Below are 19,220 nucleotides of genomic sequence, written 5' to 3'. Positions count from 1 at the left end.
GGCTCCACTTATAGTAAATTTTACAAAAGGAAAGACTTCCACAGTGATGGCAGTAATCTGGGCCTGGACTGACTTGCAAATGGGCAAGCTACTACTAATCATTTAGAGTTTCCTTTTGAGATCAAACAATTTACTACCATCCTTGCCCTAATACAGTTCAAAACCACTTTTTGAACCACTGTCAGGGGCTTTATCATTCAAGCCCACCCAACAAAACAGAAGCCACATCAGGTATTTTTAACAGTAAATTTAATATAGGGTGTTAGACTTGTATTAGAGGACTCAAAAGGAAAAAGTCAAATAGTAAAGTAGCGCAGATTAAAAATAAAACCCCACAACTTTTAGGAAGCAACTACCATGCCTGCACAAAGGAAAAAATTAGAGATTATCAAAACCTAGAAGCTTGGAGGAAGGGCCCCATGGAGCTGAGACCCAGATCTCTGCCTGCCTGGCTGGTGCTAGTGCTGTGGGAGCTTGAGGAAGGGCTCCCCAGAGATGGGACTCAGATCTTTGGTATCTCTGAGGGAAAGTATGAAGCTGGTTGTGGAAGTCAAGGATAAAACAAAAAAGACCATCACTACCAGTGGGCAGAAATGCTTACTTGGTAATGCTGACAGAAACAGCAAGAGGGGAAGGGGTCCTCTCTTGTGCCCCAATAGCAGATTCTCACAGGAAATTGACTATTAAAGGAAAAGCGTGGTTTACAGAATCCAAGTCTGAGCATCACAAAGCATAATAAAGAACAAAAGGAAATTCAGGGCTGAGAGCCGATAGGTTACTGACCAACACAGAAGTCAAAACAAAACAGAGACCAAATAAATAAACTCCAAACAAAAACACATGGATAATTTCTGCTTGTGATTTTATTGACATCAGAAGTATTGAACAAGATGCTGGGATTAAATCTTGACCCAGCTCCATCACTAACTAGCAGGTAACAACATAAAGGGCCCTTAATAAGTTGCTTAAAATCAAAGTGTCTCAGCTTTCTTCTTGATTCAGGATTGTTCTAAGGAGTCTGTAAGGAAATTGTGAGTGTTCTATGCAAATGCACTAAATCATTGTTAGCGCAATTATAAACATTAAAAGATAGTCATCAAACCACAAAACTATTATACACCCTAACAAATTATTAAAGTGTGTAGGGAAGTATACAGCTATGCAAATAGCACAGTTGGTTAATCTCACACTTTTCCTCTTTTTTTTTTTTTTTTTAACGAGTGGGGAGAGGGCCAGAGGAAGAGGGAGAATCTCAAGCAGGCTCCACGCCCAGCATGGGGCTCAACTGCACAACCCTGAGATATAGCTGGAACCGAGTTGGATGCTTAACTGACTGTGCCACCCAAGAGCCCCAATCTCATGCTTTTCTAATTTGGACTTCTGATGTGTGTATATCAGTAAGCTAATGAACTATTTTTATTTTTAAACTATAAGGACAAACCTATAATTCAGAGTGGGCTCAAGTGCATCACTGCATTTTAGCCTAAGCATGGGCAGTTCTCAATGGTGCATTTCCATCCAACATCAGCAGTCTTATTCCACCACTAAACCATGATGCAATCTGTCATTTTGTATCTAAACGGGTGGCTCCCCTATTTAGAAAGACAACTGAATGTAGACTCCCCAGGAACTGGTAAAAAAGTTCAGACATACTTATTAATGCGTTGTTTAAGTGTCTATGATATAGATACATGTGAAAAAGAACCTTTGTCCTAAGAAATAACAGCGCCAAATAGAAACAAAAACTTAACTGTAAAGAACATTACAGTACATATTTGAGAAAGAAACTAGAGAAAGATTTAAAATGATGCTTACCTCTTAATGATGGAAAGTAAGGATTCCACTCTGAATTCTTTGGAATAAGCTTTTTTTCTAATTTGCACCATTAAAAATATTTCACATGTGGACATAAAGTGGAAAAATACACCATAAACTTAGTGTTATAACATCACATGGAGTGGAAATATGCAAGCACAGAAATAGGATTTCACAGTATTCCACAGGACTATTACCAGTGGTTCTCGACCTTAACCCAACGTCAGGATGAGCTGGAGGGCCTGTAACAACACAGATTGCTAAGCCCCACACGGGCAGTTTCTGATTCAGGAGGGCTGGCCTGGGACTTGCGAACTGTGCCATTCCCAGGTGCTGCTCACACTGCACTGTCTTCTGACTGAGCCAAAACAGAGTGTCCCGTTAGAGCAGTCCCTTCACAGCAGAGTAGCATGGAAAGGCGTTCACTGAACTCAGTAGAGATTGTGAGAAGATTACTGACCAGTTACTATAAAATGCAAGGAATTAAAAGAGAACCTATGATTATAGTGTAAAAGCACCTAGTAGGAGTGGGAGCTGGTTAATTATTTTGAAGATGGTGGGACAGACTGGCATACTGGAGTGAGCCTCACTGGGGTGACCCTCATTGTCATGGGGCATCAGTCCCATGGAAGGCAGAACATACCATAATCCACTTAAATGCAGCCTGAGAAAGTTTCAAGCATGATGACAAGCATCAGCAGGTCATTCTTAGATGTCTACATGGACCATGCCACCTCCAGTAACATTTTCTTCAAATATAAATATATAGGAAAAATTGGGGTTCCCAAAGAAAATACTAAGTTCCTATTACTACCATAAAGTATTGCTAAATACCTGCAAATACTTTTAGATGGTGTTCACGGCAAAGAACCTACAAGGACAATTACCAAAAATAAAGTAAAATAAATATATTAAGCTTTTATTAAGTTAGTATAATTCCCAGGATGGTTAGTATATCTCCATCACAAATCATGGTACTTGTTTATGTACGTTTTTGTATTTAGTGTATGGAAAGCATGCAATACTGAGTTCTTCTATTGTACATCCTTTAAGACAACACTTTTCTGAAAATCCTCTGCGTTTTCTTTGGGGATGATTCCCCCAAAATACGTTGCTTAAGGTTTTAATTTTGTTTGTGTTTGTCTTCTGAAATTCTGAAATTTCATGAATATATTGATTGTTATCTTGTAATGAGGAAAATTCTCTTGTCTTATCAGGTGGCAAGTTGGCCCTTGTAAGTCTATACTCAGGCAGCGACGACATCTCCAAACTGTTCATCTCTTCTTCCTCAGAGGCAGAAGTAGAGACTGTTGAGAGACAAGAGAAAGAATCCTACTTTATTAAAATCTTCCTTTAGATGAAAATTTCATCATAACACTAGAATACTAAAGTCCATTAATTATTTTTTAAAGATTCATTTATTTGAGAGAGAGAGAGAGAGAGAGCAAGCACCCCCACATTGGGAGGGGTAGAGGAAGAGGGAGAGAATCTGAAGCAGACTCTGTGCTGAGCATGGAGCCTGATGCCAGGCTTGATCTCACAGCCCTGAGACGACTGGAGCAGAAACCAAGAGTTGGACGCTCAGCTGACTGAGCCATCCAGGGGCCCCTAACGTCTGCTAATTATTAAAAACAAGCAATTAAATAACAAAATGGGGTTCAAAAGCGATATTTATTTTTTAATTTTTAATTTTTAAAAAAGACTTTATTTGTCAGAGAAAGAGAGAGACCACAAGCAGGGGAGCAGCAGTCAGAGGTAGAGGAAGAAGCAGGCTTCCTGCTGAGCAAGGAGTCTGATGTGGAAGTGATCCTAGGACCCTGGGATCATGACCTGAGCTGAAGACAGACGCTGAACCAACTGAGCCACCCAGGCATCCTGGCAATATATATATTTTAACTAAAAGAGTTGTAAGTAGTGTTTTCCTATAAAAAAAGCTCAGAAATCTTTGCACATTTTTTATGGAAAGACATTTTTTATTGAGATACCATTCACGTGTCATAAAATTCAGTATTTAAAACATACAATTCAGCTGAAAATAAATAAATTAATTAAAAAAAATAAAACATACAGTTCAGTGTTTTTTAGTATATTCACAAGGTTCTGCAATCATCACCACTATCTAATTCCAGAATATTTGTGTCACCCCCAAGAGAAGCCTCATACCCATGAACAGTCATTCCTGTTTCCTTCTTCCTCTAGCCCTGGGCAACCACTGATCTATTTTTCATTCCTAAAGATTTGCCTATTTGGGAAATGAAATCATATCACACACATGTGGCCATTTATGTATGATTTCTTTCACTTATCCACGTTGTAGCATATATCAGCATTTTATTCCTTTTATGACTGAAAAATTTTTCATTGTATGGATATAACCCATTTTGTTAATCCATTTATCAGCTGATGGACATTTGGGTTGTTTCCACATTTTAGCTATTATGAATAGTGCTGCTATGAATATTCACATACAAGTTTTTGTGTGAACATATGTCTGCAATCTTCTTGAGTATTTATCTCATAGTAGAACTGCTGGATCTTTAAGTAAACCACCAAGCTTTTCCAAAATGACTACGTCATTTTGCAGTCCCACCACTGATGTATTAGGATTTTAGTTGCTCCACACCCTCATCAACACTTGTATTTTCCATTTTTGATTATGGCCATCCTAGTGGATGGGAGGTGATATCCCGCTGTGGTTTTGATTTGCAAATTACCTACTGACAAGTGATGTTGAGCATCTCCTTGTGTGTTTATTGTATATCTTCTTTGTATAAATGTCTCTTCATATCCTTTGCCCACTTTTACTTGGGCTACAGTACTCCTCTCTTATCCGCAGTTTCTCTTTTTCTGGTCTCAGTTACAATGCAGTGAACTCTGGTCTGGAAGCAGATGATCTCCCTTCTGACAGAGCATCCAAAGGTCAGTAGTAGCCTAATGCCACATCAGAATGCCTGATCTCACTTTCTCTCAGTACATAGGCCTTTTATTGTTTCACATCACCAAAAGAAGGGTGAGGACAGATAACATATTTTGAGAGACAGAGACCAGACAGAGTTACATTCATGTAACTCTTATTACAGTATATTTATAGTTGTTATATTTTATTATTATAAATATCTTACTGTAACTTATTTATAAGTTAAACTTCATTATAGGTATGCATGCATAGGAAAAACAGCGTATGTAAGGTTTGGTACTATACCAGGTTTCAGGTATCCACCAGGGGTCTTGGCGTATATCCCCTGCAGATAAGGGGGGACAACTGTATTTGTCTTTTTATGCATATTTTATAACAATTTTTTTCATTGCTGAAATATGAAGAGATGATGAAGTGGTGATATGCTCAATGAAATCACTGCTATAATACTGCTCTTAACTCATTCAGAATTACTGGAAAGAAATTAAAATAAATTCAGAAGGTAATTACTTGGAGGCTTTATGGATTTCTATCATTGCCCTTCCCTGTCTACTGTCCCTTCCAGGACGATAAATTTGCCTAGAACCACGCTGTAGAGCCAGACCTTAAAGAGCCTTGTTCTGAACCACAGGATTCTACCCTACAGCCACAGTTGAATAGACTACAGGTTGTTAGTACCTGACCCCAAAGAAATCAATCTACCATGGAGGCCAACAATCCATGCCATTTGAAAACAAGAGTTAGCCCAATCAATGTCCTCTCTCTGAAGTTAGAACTAAGACGTAGTGAGAAACAAAACTGAAAGTGTACCATGAAGCTTGTCATATCAGGCCAAAGTCATTAAGAAATACTGGAGGAGAAGAGAGAAAGAGGGAGAGAGAGAGAAAAGTTGGTTTTTAAAGTTGGTGTGATTCCTCAGGTTTTCCAGAGACTTTCCAAGTTGGCTCCTAGATCTTGTTTCTATGATAACTATCTCCCCCACCACTTTTTCTCAGAGTTATTTAGGTGAATCCCTGTACCTTGTAGTTAGAGTCCTTTTAGAACACTATTCATTCATTTTCTATTTAAAATGCTTAAGCTGAATTATGGAACACTAAAACTTTAGGATAGCTATTAAAGATATTGAATACTAAGTCATCCAAGGCAGATAAATGTGATGAATTAAAGAAGTGTCATAATTCATAATTACAGAGTACAGTGAGGGAAAAAGGAAATTAGGTTGTCCAGGCAAAATTGAAGAAAGAACTTCCTGTTGGGGATGTACCATCCTGGCTCTGTTACTCAAAGGGTAAAAAAAGACAATAAGAAGGAAACTTATTCATGAATGAAGGCAGCTAAAGACTAGTTAATGACAACTAATATGTCTAAGTGGGGAGGTAATTTAAAGAGAAACAAGCTCTACTCACCAGAAAATAGAAAAAGTTAAACATGAGTATTTAGATCTATGAATTTGAAAAAGAACAATGGAAAGGACCCAAAGTAGTAAGAAGGAAAGAAATCAGTGAAATACAGAACCAAAACACTATAAATGTTTAGAAACCCAAACTTGGTTCTTTAAAAGGATTAATAAAATAGATACAACCCTAACCAGATTAATGAAGAAAGAAAAGATGAAAATGAACAACAGAAGAGTAACAACAGAACAGATACAACAGAGTATATAAAATAAATGAATATTATGAAAGTTACATATTTAAAAATCAAAATGAAATGGATTAATCCATAGAAAAATACAAAATGCCATAATTGGCACAGAAAATTTAAAAAGATTAACACAGATGATTTTAAAGGTAGGTTCTATGTGCTTTTCAAGAACAGTAAGTTTTAATCATATACAGGTTGTTCCAGGAAAAGAGGAAAAGTTGCTCAGCATATTTTATGAATCTAGTATATTCTTCATCCCCAAATTAGGTAAGAACAAAGTGATTTAAAAAAAAAAAAAAAGAAAAAAGAAAAACCCTCGTGAGCCCACTTATGTTTGTTTGGAAGTCCTAAAAAAATATTAGTTAACTGAATCCACAAACATATGTTACAAATATATTAAAGCATTCATTCCAAAAAATGCAAGGATAGGTCAAGATCCCCAAATCTATCAGTGCAATTTACCACATGATTAAATTCCCGTACTCACTCTCAATTGGTTTTGCTTTCTACTTGGTAAGAAAATGAAAGCTATCATCAGAGAACTTGCATTTGGTCCCTTCGCCATTTTTTTTTTAACCTCATCTTTTAACTTCTGTACCCATACATTCTGCCTTCCTAACTACTTACATAGGTGAACTATTCACTCTAAAGCCAGTTCCTCCATTTAGGGACCATATCCTCATACTCCAAGGAATCACTCCAGCAGTGCTCCCCTATACCCTCATCATCAACTCTTCACTTCAATAAGCAAAAAAAAATGTTATTTCTCCTGCTTTAAAAAAGCCAAAATCACTTCTCTTGGCCCTGCTTACCTTGCCAGTTATCATCCTGCTTGCTTTCTCCCTCTGCAGCAAAACTCCGTAGTTTTCTTTCTTTCTTTTTTTTTTCCCTAAGATTTTATTTATTTGTTAGAGAGAGAGAGAGAGAGACAGAGCACAAGCACAGGCAGACAGAGTGGCAAGCTAGAGGCAGAGGGGGAAGCAGGCTCCCTGCCGAGCAAGGAGCCTGATGTGGGACTCGATCCCAGGAGGCTGGGATCATGACCTGAGCCGAAGGCAGCTGCTTAACCAACTGAGCCACCCACGGGTCCCCTTCGTAGTTTTCTATTACTGTTTAATCCCTCTTCTCTCATTCCACCTTAAGCCCTCTCCAGCCGGGCATTTGTTCCATCACTGCACCAAAACTTCTCTTTTCAAGGTCACGGATGATCACTATATTACTAAATTCAACAGCCCATGCTCATCTCATCTGACTCATCAAAAATATTCCTTCTTGATACAGTTATTGAAACTTCATTTCCAGGACACCACATTCTACTCACCTATATGTTCCTCTTTTATCTTCTTTGTAAATACTTCCTCCAACTGTTTAATGTTGGTGTTTCACAGGGCTCAGTCCTTGGCACTCCTCTCTCTGTACACTTCTCTTGGTGATCTCATCCAGTCTTACGGCTCTGAGAATCACCTATACACCTATGACTCCTAAATTCCTATCTTCAAGTGACGTCATTTCCATAATCCAGATGTACATTTATATCCTACGTCCTACTCATTGTCTCCACTTCAGTGTCTCAAACGCAACATGTTCATAACGCCATCTTATCAAACTCCAAACTGCCCCAAACTGAGCTGCCAATATTGCCTTCAGACCTCTTCCACCTGAGGCCTTTCCTATCTCAGTTGATAGAAACCTTAGCCTTCCAGATGTCTGAAGCAAAAACTTGGGGATCACATTAAAAAAAAATATTAGAATCACTCTTGAGTTCTTTTTTCTCATATTTCACATAAAATCTGCCCAAATATATCTGGAATAAAACAATGTCCACTCCCTCCACTGGTCCCATCTCATCTAGCTGCTATCACCTGTAATACCACACGCCCAGAGGAAGACTCTGCTTCTGCTCTTGCCTCCCTACAGCTTGTCCTCAAGGCAGCAGCCAGAGTGATCCCTTTAAAATGTCAATTAATGTCACTCCCCTGCTCCAAAGTCTGTAATGATTTCACCACTCAGAGTAAAGCCAAAATCCTTACAATGGTCTAAACGTTTCACTAGGCCTGCCTGTTACCTCTCTCTCTGCCCCAGTCACACTAGCCTCCTTGCTGTTCCCTGTGTAAAACGGGCCAAAATGTATTTGCTCTGCTCATTCCTCTGCCTCAACACTCTTTCCCCAGGTATCTTTGGCTGATTCCTTTATCTCCTCCGTTCTCAAACTTCACTTTTTCAACGAGGCCTACCTTGACTACACTATTTAATCCTATATCCCACCGTCCAGCCCCCTGAACTCTTGATCTCCCTTATCTTGTTTCATTCCTTTTTTATGACCCTTATTACCTTCAAATATTTATTATGTTCACTTCCTATGCAAACTCCTTGAGGCCAGACATCTTTGCTTTGTTCACTGATAAATCCCAAGGGTTTAAAACAGTGGCTGGAACTTAGCAAGTACCCAATAACTATTTGGTGACTTAATCAATAAAAGAGACATATACAAAAATATACCCCCAAAAAAACCTTTAATAAAGTTTAGACCTACTTATAATGATTAAAAAAATAGCAAGCTCCCTTATCATGTTGAAAGTTATGTAGCACAAACCTACAAATTTTATACCTAACGGAAAAATTTAAATGTATTCCCCTTTAAAATTGGGAACATGACAAGATATCCCACTATCACTACTACTTAACAGCACTAGAGGACCTGGCTAATGTTATAAGAAGGAAGACAACTGGTGAGAGGTGAGAAAGGGAGGACAAAGCTATCATTTGCAAAGGATAGAAAAATCCGTAAAACAAACTATTAAACCATTAAGATAATTTGGCATGATTACTGGATAAAGATCAACCTGTAAAAATCAAATTCATTTCTCTAACCAAAATCACTAACAAAAATATAATTAGCGAGTATTTACAATATCAAAAATAAATATTAACTTAATAAAAAATGTAGAAAGTCTCCACTAAAAAAACTTTAAAATTCTAATATGAAAACATTCCATGCTCCATGAATTTAGTTTGTAATTGCTTTATATTAAAAAGATGTAAATCCTCTTCAAATTAATCTATATAATCCATGCATCTCCATTAAAATTACACTTGTGCTCACCACAAGTGTAGCTAGTATCTGTCACCATACGATGCTATTATACCATTGACTCAATTCCCTATGCTCTTTTGGTCCCATGACTTAGTCATTACATAACTGGAAGCCTGAATCTCCTACTCCCCTTCACCGATTGGCCATCTCCTCCATCTTCCTTTTCTCTGGAAACCATCAGTGTTCTCTGCATTTATAGGTCTGATTTCACTTTTTGTTTGTTTATTTATTTGTTTGTTTTTTTAGATTCTACATACAAGTGGAATAATTTGGTATTTATCTTTCTCAATATGACTTATTTCACTCAGCATCATACTCTGCAGTTCTATCCATGTTATCACAAATGGCAAGATAGCATCCTTTTTATGGTTGCATAATATTCCTGTGTGTGTGTGTGTGTGTGTGTGTGTACCACCTCTTCTGTATCCATTCATCTATCAATGGACACGAGTTGCTTCCATTTCTTGACTATTGTAGATAATGCTGCAATAACACAGGGGTACCTCTATCTTTTTGAGTTATTTTTTTGTTTTCTTTGGGTAAATACCCAGAAGTAGAAATACTGGATCACATAATAGTCCTATTTTTAATTTTTTTTTAAAGATTTTATTTATTTATCAGAGAGAGATGGGGGGAGAGAGCAAGCACAGGCAGACAGAATGGCAGGCAGAGGCAGAGGGAGAAGCAGGCTCCCTGCCGAGCAAGGAGCCTGATGTGGGACTCGATCCCAGGAGGCTGGGATCATGACCTGAGCTGAAGGCAGCTGCTTAACCAACTGAGCCACCCAGGCGTCCCCTATTTTTAATTTTTTGAGGAGCCTCCATACTGTTTTTCATAGTGGCTGCACCAATTTACATTCCTACCAATAGTGCATAAGAGTTCCTTTTTCTCCACATCCTCACCATTACTAATTTCTCGTGTTTTTCATTTTAGCTATTCTGATAGGTATGAGGTGATACCATATTGTGTGTGTCTTTTTAAAATTAAATTAATTTTTTTTCAGTGATCCAAAATTCATTGTTTATGCACCACACCCAGTGCTCCATGCAATATGTGCCCTCCTTAATACCCACCACTGGGCTCACCCAAACCCCCACCTCTCTCCCCTCCAAAACCTTCAGTTTGTTTCTCAGAGTCCACAGTCTCTCATGCTTCATCTCTGCCTCCGATTTCCCCCAACTTACTTCTCCTCTTCCATCTCCCAATGTCTTCCTGTTATTCCACCACAAGTAAGTGAAACCAAATGATAATTGATTCTCTCTGCTTGACTTATTTCACTCAGCATAATCTCTTCCAGTCCTGTCCATGTTGCTACAAAAGTTGGGTATTTGTCCTTTCTGATGGACGCATAATACTCCATTGTATATATGGACCACATCTTCTTTATCCATTTGTCTGCTAAAGGGCATCTTGGTTCTTTCCACAGTTTGGTGACTGTAGCCATTGCTATTATGAACATTAGGGTACAAATGGCCCTTCTTTTCACCACATCTGTATCTTAGGGGTAAATACCCAGTAGAGCAATTGCAGGGTCATAGGTTGGCTCTATTTTTTATTTTTTTGAGGAATCTCCACAGTTTTCCAAAGTGTCTGCACCAACTTGCATTCACACAAACAGTGTAAGAATCTTCCCCTTTCTCCACATCCTCTCCAACACTTGTTAACTTTTTTGTTGATTTTGACCATTCTAACTGGTGTAAGGTGGTATGTCAATGTGATTTTGATTTGAATCTCCCTGTTGGCTAAAGATGATGAACATTTTTTCAGACATACAGTGGTTTTGATCTACATGTTCCTGATGATTAGTGATGTTGAGCATATTCTGATGTGTCTGTTAGCCATCTGTATGTCTTCTATGGGAAAATATCTATTCAGGTCCTCTGGTCATTTTTAAGTTGGATTGTTTGTTTGTTTGGTGTTGAGTTGTGTATGTTCTTTATATATTTTGAATATTACCCCCTTATTAGATATGTTATTTGCAAACATCTTCCCCCACTCAATAGGTTGCCCTTTTGTTTCGTTGATGGTTTCCTTTGCTGTGGAAAAGCCTTTTATTTTAGTGAAGTCCCAATAGTTTATTTTTGCTTTTGTTTCTCTTGCCTTAGGAACCATATTTAGAAAAATGTTCCTATGACTGATATCAAGGAAATTACTGCCTGTGTTCTCTTCTGGGAGTTTTAAGGTTTCAGGTCTCACATTTAGGTCTTTAATCCATCTTGAATTTATTTCTGTCTATGGAGTAAGAAAGTGGTCCAGTTTCATTCTTTTGCGTGTAGCTGTTCAGGTTTCTCAGTACAATTTACTTAGAGACTATCTTTTCCCCATAGCATATTCTTGCCTCCTTTTTCACAGATTAACCATATAAGTGTGGGTTTATTTATGGCTTTTCTAGCTTGTTCTATTGATATATGTGTCTATTTTTGTGCCAGTATCACACTGTTTTGATTACTATACTTTTGTAGTAATCTTGAAATCTGAAATTGTAATACATCCTACTTTATTCTTCTTTCTTAAGTTTGCTTTGGCTATTTAGGCATTTATTTTTGTGTGTGTGGTTCCACACAAATTTTAGTATTATTTGTTCTAGTTGAGTGAAATTGTTGTTGGCATTTTGATAGGAATTGCATTGAATCTGTAGGTTGCTTTGTGTAGGATAGACATTTTAACGATATTAACTTTTCTAATCCATGAGCATGGCATATCTTTCCATTTGTGTCATCTTCAGTGTTTTTTTGTTGTTATTGTTTGTTTTTTTGTTTTTTTGTTTTTTTTATTTGTCAGAGAGAGAGAGGGAGAGAGAGCGAGCACAGGCAGACAGAATGGCAGGCAGAGGCAGAGGGAGAAGCAGGCTCCCTGCCGAGCAAGGAGCCTGATGTGGGACTCGATCCCAGGACGCTGGGATCATGACCTGAGCCGAAGGCAGCTGCTTAACCAACTGAGCCACCCAGGCGTCCCTGTTTCTTTGTTTTTTTTAAAAAGATTTTATTTATTCATTTGACAGAGAGAGTGAGAGAGCAAAGGCAGGGGGAGCGTGAGAGGGGGAGGCAGGCTCTCTGTTGAGCTGGGAGCCCAACATGGGGCTTGAGTCCTAGGAGAGAGCCCTGCAATGGGCTCGCTGCACAGAGTCTGCTTCTCTTTCTCCCTTTGCCCTTCCCCACCATTTATACTTCCTTTCTCTCAAATAAATAAAATCTTTTTAAAAAGATTGGTGATATGCCCATCTAAAAATTATATCCTAGAGTCATAACATTAAAAACAGTATAGTAATTGTACAAGGTCAAACAAAAGACCAATTAAATAGAATGGGAAACTCAGACAAACAATAAACAATATAGTAAAAAATATCATTTAGAAGATGGTGTTTAGAAAACTAGCTCCTTTTGTAGAGAAAAATAAGACTTGTGGAAAAAAATTGAGATAGTAATCCTAGCCAGAATAGACCAAAGTGGTCTCCAGAATCAAGAACCTAACGTGAAAAGTAAATCTATAAAGTTAACAGAGGGAAGAAAAGGACCTCTAAAATGAAATTTCAGAAGTATGAACAATAAGGCAAAATGCTTATTGTCTAATTATATAAAATTAAGGCTTTCTTAAACAATACCAATAGATGACAGAATAGGAGACTATATTGCAATATCGAAAGCCAACAACTATTGTTTTGTTTTGTTTTGTTTTTTTGACACAGAGAAAGAGAGAGATATTACAAGTAGGCGGAGAGGAAGACAGAGAGAGGGAGACGGAGGTTCCCTGCTGAGCAGAGAGCCCAATGTAGGGCTCAATCCCAGGACCCTGGGATCGTGACCTGAGCCAAAGGCAGATGCTTAACCCACTGAGCCACCCAGGCACCCCTAAAGCCAACAACTATTGTAATGGTACAATAACTCCTACACATCAACCAGAAAATGACCAGTCTAAATGAAAATTATAAACAGAAAACTTTCAGAAAAAAATCATACAAAAGGCTAATTTATATATGAAGATGTGCTCACATCCAGAGTAAGTTAAAACAAAAATAAGATGCCATTTCATTCTATCATACTGATGAAAGTTACAAATCATACAATGCTAATTGTTGGCATGGATATGAGAATACAGGAATCCACATGTATTCGCAACCTGACACATCTCAAGCAAAGCATACATGTGTTTTATTACATAGAAGTTTTACCCATGGGTATAGATCTCTGAGAAATGTCCACACAGGTCCTTACTGGAGCACATATGATGATTTTCACTGTGGTGTTAGTGGCAGGGAGTTGGAGGCTATGCAAGTTAGGTGTTCACTGCTGAGAGGGTAAGTAAAATGTGGGGAATGTATATGAATTTTGTGGAGCAGTTTGAAGCAATGTCCACAAAGCAACCATAAAAGATAGATCTTAACTGCCATTTACATATAATTTAGGGGCACCTTGGTGGCCCAGTCAGTTGGGTTTCCACCTCCTGATTTCTGCTCATGATCTCAGGGTCATCAGATTAAATGGCGCATCAGGCTCCGCACTCAGTGGAGAGTCTTCTCCAGATTCTCTCTCTCCCTCTTCCTCTGCCCCTCCCCCCACTCACGTGGGCTCTATTGCTCTCTCTTGCACGCTCTAAAAAATAAATCTGAAAAAAAAATACCATTTATGTATATTTTAAAAATAAATGAGCAGGAAACAATGCACAATTTGCAAAAACATATACAACTAAAACCACAAACTAAACACTTTGGAATGGTTACCTATGGGAGGAGGAGAACAGGAGTGGAGAAAGGAGATATATGGAGACTGATCATCTTTTTTCTTTTTTTAAAAGATTTTATTTGAGGGGCGCCTGGGTGGCTCAGTGGGTTAAAGCCTCTGCCTTCGGCTCGGGTCATGATCCCAGGGTCCTGGGATTGAGCCCCGCATCGCATTGCACTCTCTGCTCGGTGGGGAGCCTGCTTCCTCCTCTCTCTCTCTGCCTGCCTCTCTACTTGTGATCTCTGTCTGTCAAATAAATAAATAAAATCTGTTAAAAAATGAAAGATTTTATTTGAGAGAGAGAGAGTGAGCGAGCATGCACGAATGGGTGGGAGAGGCAGAAAGAAAGGGAAAAGCAGACTCGCAGACTCCCCCTCGGGCAGAGGGACTGGACTGGACTCAGTGAGGGCCTCAATCCCAGGACCTTGAGAAAATGACCTGAGCCAATGGCAGATGCTTCACAACTGATTATCTAGGGACCCCCAAGATTAATCATCGTCTAACACACTGTGCAATGTATTTATGCTTACTGTCTACCTTCACTATTATGTAAGCTTCATAAGAGCAGGAGTCTTCACAGCTATCTGAGTAAAACTCTTCACTCTTATATCCCAAGTACCAAGAAAAATACCCCGCATGTGATAGGCAATCAAATTTTGCTAAATTAATATATAAAGAAGGGGGACTTGCTTAACCCATTTGTGATAAGACATCTAAAAAACAAGAATAGATGTATAAGGGAATATGACCAATCCAGCTGGAATAGGGGTTATGGATTATAAAGCATTAATGCATTAATGATTTCACCTGGCTCTAAGAGCTAGGAAGTACCATACTCAGCTAGAATTTAGCAATATGGTGGGGTAGGTCTTAGAGACATGGCCCCTACCCTCAAGGATCCACTATCAAGAAGTACACAATTTCAGCGTCAAGTTATGTATGAGTAGTTCTGAAAAAAAGCATTTTAAAATATGAGTACACTAAATTTTCTTTACCTGTGTCATACTCAAATAGATCATCAGAAGATTAAAATTGTTGGTAATTGACTTGATTGAATATAGAAATGCATCCTGCTAGTACAGCCTAGTAAAAGTTAACTTTTCAGCCACATTCAAATGAAAATGAAATGGCATAATTATATATTCTATATTGAGAACACATACCTCTTCTCTATAACTTCTCATTGTTCATTGGAAATTAGCAGGATATATTGAATGTCCTCTTTCCTTATAGGTCAATAATTTTTTTACAAATTGAATTTTTAAAAGATTTTATTTATTTAAGAGAGAGAGAGAGTATAGGCAGGGGGGGAGGGCAGAGGGACAGGGAGAAGCAGACTCCCCACTGAAGCAGGGCTCAATCTCAGAACCAGAGATCATTACATGAGCCAAAGACAGACACTTAACTGACTGAGCCACCCAGGCACCCCTAAATTTTAAAAAAATTATCACAAATACATATTAATAACTTAAATCCATTTTTCATTCTTCTACACATTGTAAAACAACTATGGCTTTATGGCCCCATGACATTTCCACTATAGAAACTTGTCCTTAACATAGTAGCCATAGTGGGGGCGCCTGGGTGGCTCAGTGGGTTAAGCCGCTGCCTTCGGCTCAGGTCATGATCTCGGGGTCCTGGGATCGAGTCCCGCATCGGGCTCTCTGCTCGGAAGGGAGCCTGCTTCCTCCTCTCTCTCTCTGTCTGCCTCTCTGCCTACTTGTGATCTCTGCCAAATAAATAAATAAAATCCTTAAAAAAAAAAATTTATCTTTAACATAGTAGCCATAGTAACATGTTTCATTGGTATGCCAATTCTATGATGCTATAAGCTACATTTTTATTTCCTACAAATCTTCTTTCATTGCAGTTTCCTCTTCATTGAACTAATGACATTTCTCCAGGGAAGTGTGAATAACACCTAAAACAAAGGGGTCATTACTCAGCTCTGAGTTTCAGTATATGTGCTACTGAAACAAGCACAGCTCTGAGTTTTAAAGTTGACTCAAAAAAATTAATAGTCTCCAGAGCAGGCTTTGTTGAGAAGCGGGATTCCAAACTCTTTTTTTTTTTTTTTTAATATTCCTCCTGTCTTCCTGGAGATGTTTTATTTTCTTTTTCCTTTTTAATTTTTTATTTTTAATAAACATATATTTTTATCCCCCGGGGTACAGGTATGTGAATCACCAGGTTTACACACTTCACAGCACTCACCATTCCAAGCTCTTTTTAAATAACAGACTCAAGCTTGGATGTCAGAGTGTAAAATTTTGATATGGTAGAGGTAGTGACAGCAGCATCAGCTATCTCTGGGAGCTTGCCAACATGTAGGTGCTCAGGACCCCACCCACTGAATAAGAACCTGTACATTAACAATATTCCCCAGGTGAATCATATGCACATTAAAGTGGGAGAATCACTGAATTAATGTACTAGTGGAAAACTGGGGAGAGTCACTTCTTCCACTATAAGAGGAAAACAAAGTGTGTTTATATGTAGGTAGTTTTATGGTAGAAAACAATCAAGAATCAGTCTGATGGTTTCTATTATTTGTCTTTCAAAGTTTTCATCCCTTTAGCAACAATAGGAAGAATGGAATAAGTCCCATTCATTCATTTAATAAGTTAAAATGAGTGCCCATAATGTGGGAGGCAATTTTAGTCTTTCAGTCATCTAAACCTGGGTGGGTTTTGGCGCGTTTTTGGCACTCCTTTCCTTAATTTCAAAAATCTTGCCTTTTGCAAAATATGTCCAAATCAAATTAAATTAATTGAATGACTTTAAATGCAATAATTTCAATGACACTATGCTGGGGACAGCCTGTAGATAAAGTGCATTTTAAAATGACAAATGAGGGGGGCACCTGGGTGGCTCAGTGGGTTAAAGCCTCTGCCTTCGGCTCAGGTCATGATCCCAGGGTCCTGGGATCGAGCCCCACATCGGGCTCTCTGCTCAGTGGGGAGCCTGCTTCCTCCTCTCTCTCTCTGCCTGCCTCTCTGCCTACTTGTGATCTCTGCCTGTCAAATAAATAAATAAAATCTTTAAAAAAAAAAAAAAAGACAAATGAGGGGCACATGGGTGGCTCAGTGGGTTAAAGCCTCTGCCTTCAGCTCAGGTCATGATCCCAGGGTCCTGGGATGGAGCCCCGCATGGTGCTCTCTGCTAAGCAGGGAGCCTGCTTCCTCCCCGCCTAACCACCCCCCCCCCCCCCGCTCTCTGCCTACCTGTGATCGCTGTCTGTCAAATAAATAAATAAAATCTTTTAAAAAAATAAAATGAAAAACCACATTGGTACTAAAATGTAAATACATAATTAGAAGATAACAGCGAATTTGAAATAGGAATATTCTTCCTAAAGACTACTTAAAAGCATTAAGTATACATTTAATATATATTATGCAACATACCATGTGCTAGATCCTCTGCTAGGCATTTCACATAAAAACATGCATGAAATAATCTCTAGAAAATGATCTGATATACACTCCTGGCCTTAAGGGAGAGGGCTGGTGCGCAGTCACACAGGCCCAGTGCTAGGGAGGACCTTGCATTTTATTTAATGCTCTACTGTCATAGTCTTGAAATTCCCCAAATTTTATCTTGTAAAGGTGAAGTGTTAAGAACATGAAATCTGAGGAGAGAAGGGACAGTGTGTGAGCAGAGGAGAAACACACCAAAAAAAAAAAAGGGGAGGAGGGGGCTTTATATTTTAGTACCTTCATTGGCCCTTCCCTGCTTTTGAAAAAGGAGCCCTGCATTTTATTCTGCACTGGGCTGGCCCACTTATGTGGCTGGTCCTGATGACGGCCAGCTAGGTCTATGTGTAGCTACTGTGGTCGACGGAGAATGGAGTCAGCACCTACGGAAGGGTCAGTGAGGACTTCAGAGGAGAAATGAAACCTCAGAGGCTCTGAAGGACAAAGTGGGTTTTGTCAGGTGACAAGTGTACTCCAGGAAGGGAAAGCCAAGGAAGCAGCAGCATTCTTACAGAAACGTATAGATGTGTATGTGTACACTTATTTCCTCTAAGTTAAAAAAAAAAAAAAAAAAAAAAAGCTTCCTTGGGGCGCCTGGGTGGCTCAGTGGGTTAAGCCGCTGCCTTCGGCTCAGGTCATGATCTCAGGGTGCTGGGATCGAGTCCCGCATCAGGCTCTCTGCTCAGCGGGGAGCCTGCTTCCCTCTCTCTCTCTGCCTGCCTCTCTGCCTACTTATGCTCTGTCAAATGAATAAATAAAATCTTAAAAAAAAAAAAAAAAGCTTCCTTGAGGTTTTGCATACCTGCGATATATTGGCTTATACAAATGTGCACTTATCTGTGTCTTCGGCACAAATTCCATTGCCCGGGGACGCTCGCCACCTGGCAGAGCCCACTTGGGGAAGAGACAGCACAAGGATGCGCAAACATGCCCTCGGTTTCTGATTTTACCTGGGTTCGTGCCTCTCGCCCAAGCCGGGAAAGTGGTTTGGGAGCTTTCTGACCGGTCGGGGATGAAGGTTTCGATCTCGTTGTCCTGGGGAAACAGGGGCGGCGGGGGGGGTTCCTCCTCGAAGTAGCTCCAGTTGACGTTGCCGCAGAGTTTTACGATTTCCTTCAGGAGGTGCCTGCCGCACAGCCTCCTAGCTCTGCTGATTTCGCTCAGCTCCCGGGAGAACCGGACTAACAGGAGCCCCAGCCACAGCAGACACACGCAGAGGAGCCGCGGCATCCCTGGACCCCCGCCGCCAGGTCGGCCGCGCGGTCTAACTGCCGCGGACCCCGCACCTCCCGGCACCCGCGCCCGCGCCCGCCCGCTCCGAGGAGCCGCGCACGCGCACCTGGCGGTCTGGCGAGCGCGTGCGGACCTCGCGAGAACGCCGAGGCGCGAGGCGGGAGGCGCGAGGTGCGAGATGGCGGTGAGCCGGCTTCTGGCGCTTCCCCGGGCTCTCAGAGCATGGTAGGTCGCGTTCTTTAGTTCTTAAAATCCTTCATTCGTTTTCTTTGCCCGCCTCCTTACATCCGCGACCCCTGCGGCCGTCGTTAATCGGTAAAATC

At 39.8% G+C, this 19,220-nt stretch overlaps 1 protein-coding gene across 1 annotated transcript; it reads right to left on the bottom strand.

The window, feature by feature from the left end:
- Window positions 1–2,725: 2,725 nt before the first annotated feature.
- Window positions 2,726–18,994, bottom strand: INSL6 (insulin like 6). Its single transcript, XM_082694334.1, has 2 exons — window positions 18,615–18,994; window positions 2,726–3,122 (listed from the first exon to the last, which is right to left on the bottom strand). The coding sequence occupies exons 1-2, from the start codon at window positions 18,892–18,894 to the stop codon at window positions 2,785–2,787; spliced, it is 618 nt and encodes a 205-aa protein (XP_082550460.1). The 5' UTR covers window positions 18,895–18,994; the 3' UTR covers window positions 2,726–2,784.
- Between the last annotated feature and the right edge of the window lie 226 nt (window positions 18,995–19,220).

The sequence above is a fragment of the Mustela nivalis genome (assembly GCF_964662115.1).
Source record: "Mustela nivalis genome assembly, chromosome: 13".
NCBI classification, from domain to species: Eukaryota; Metazoa; Chordata; class Mammalia; order Carnivora; family Mustelidae; genus Mustela; species Mustela nivalis.
This window is presented reverse-complemented; position numbering and strand designations above follow the sequence as displayed.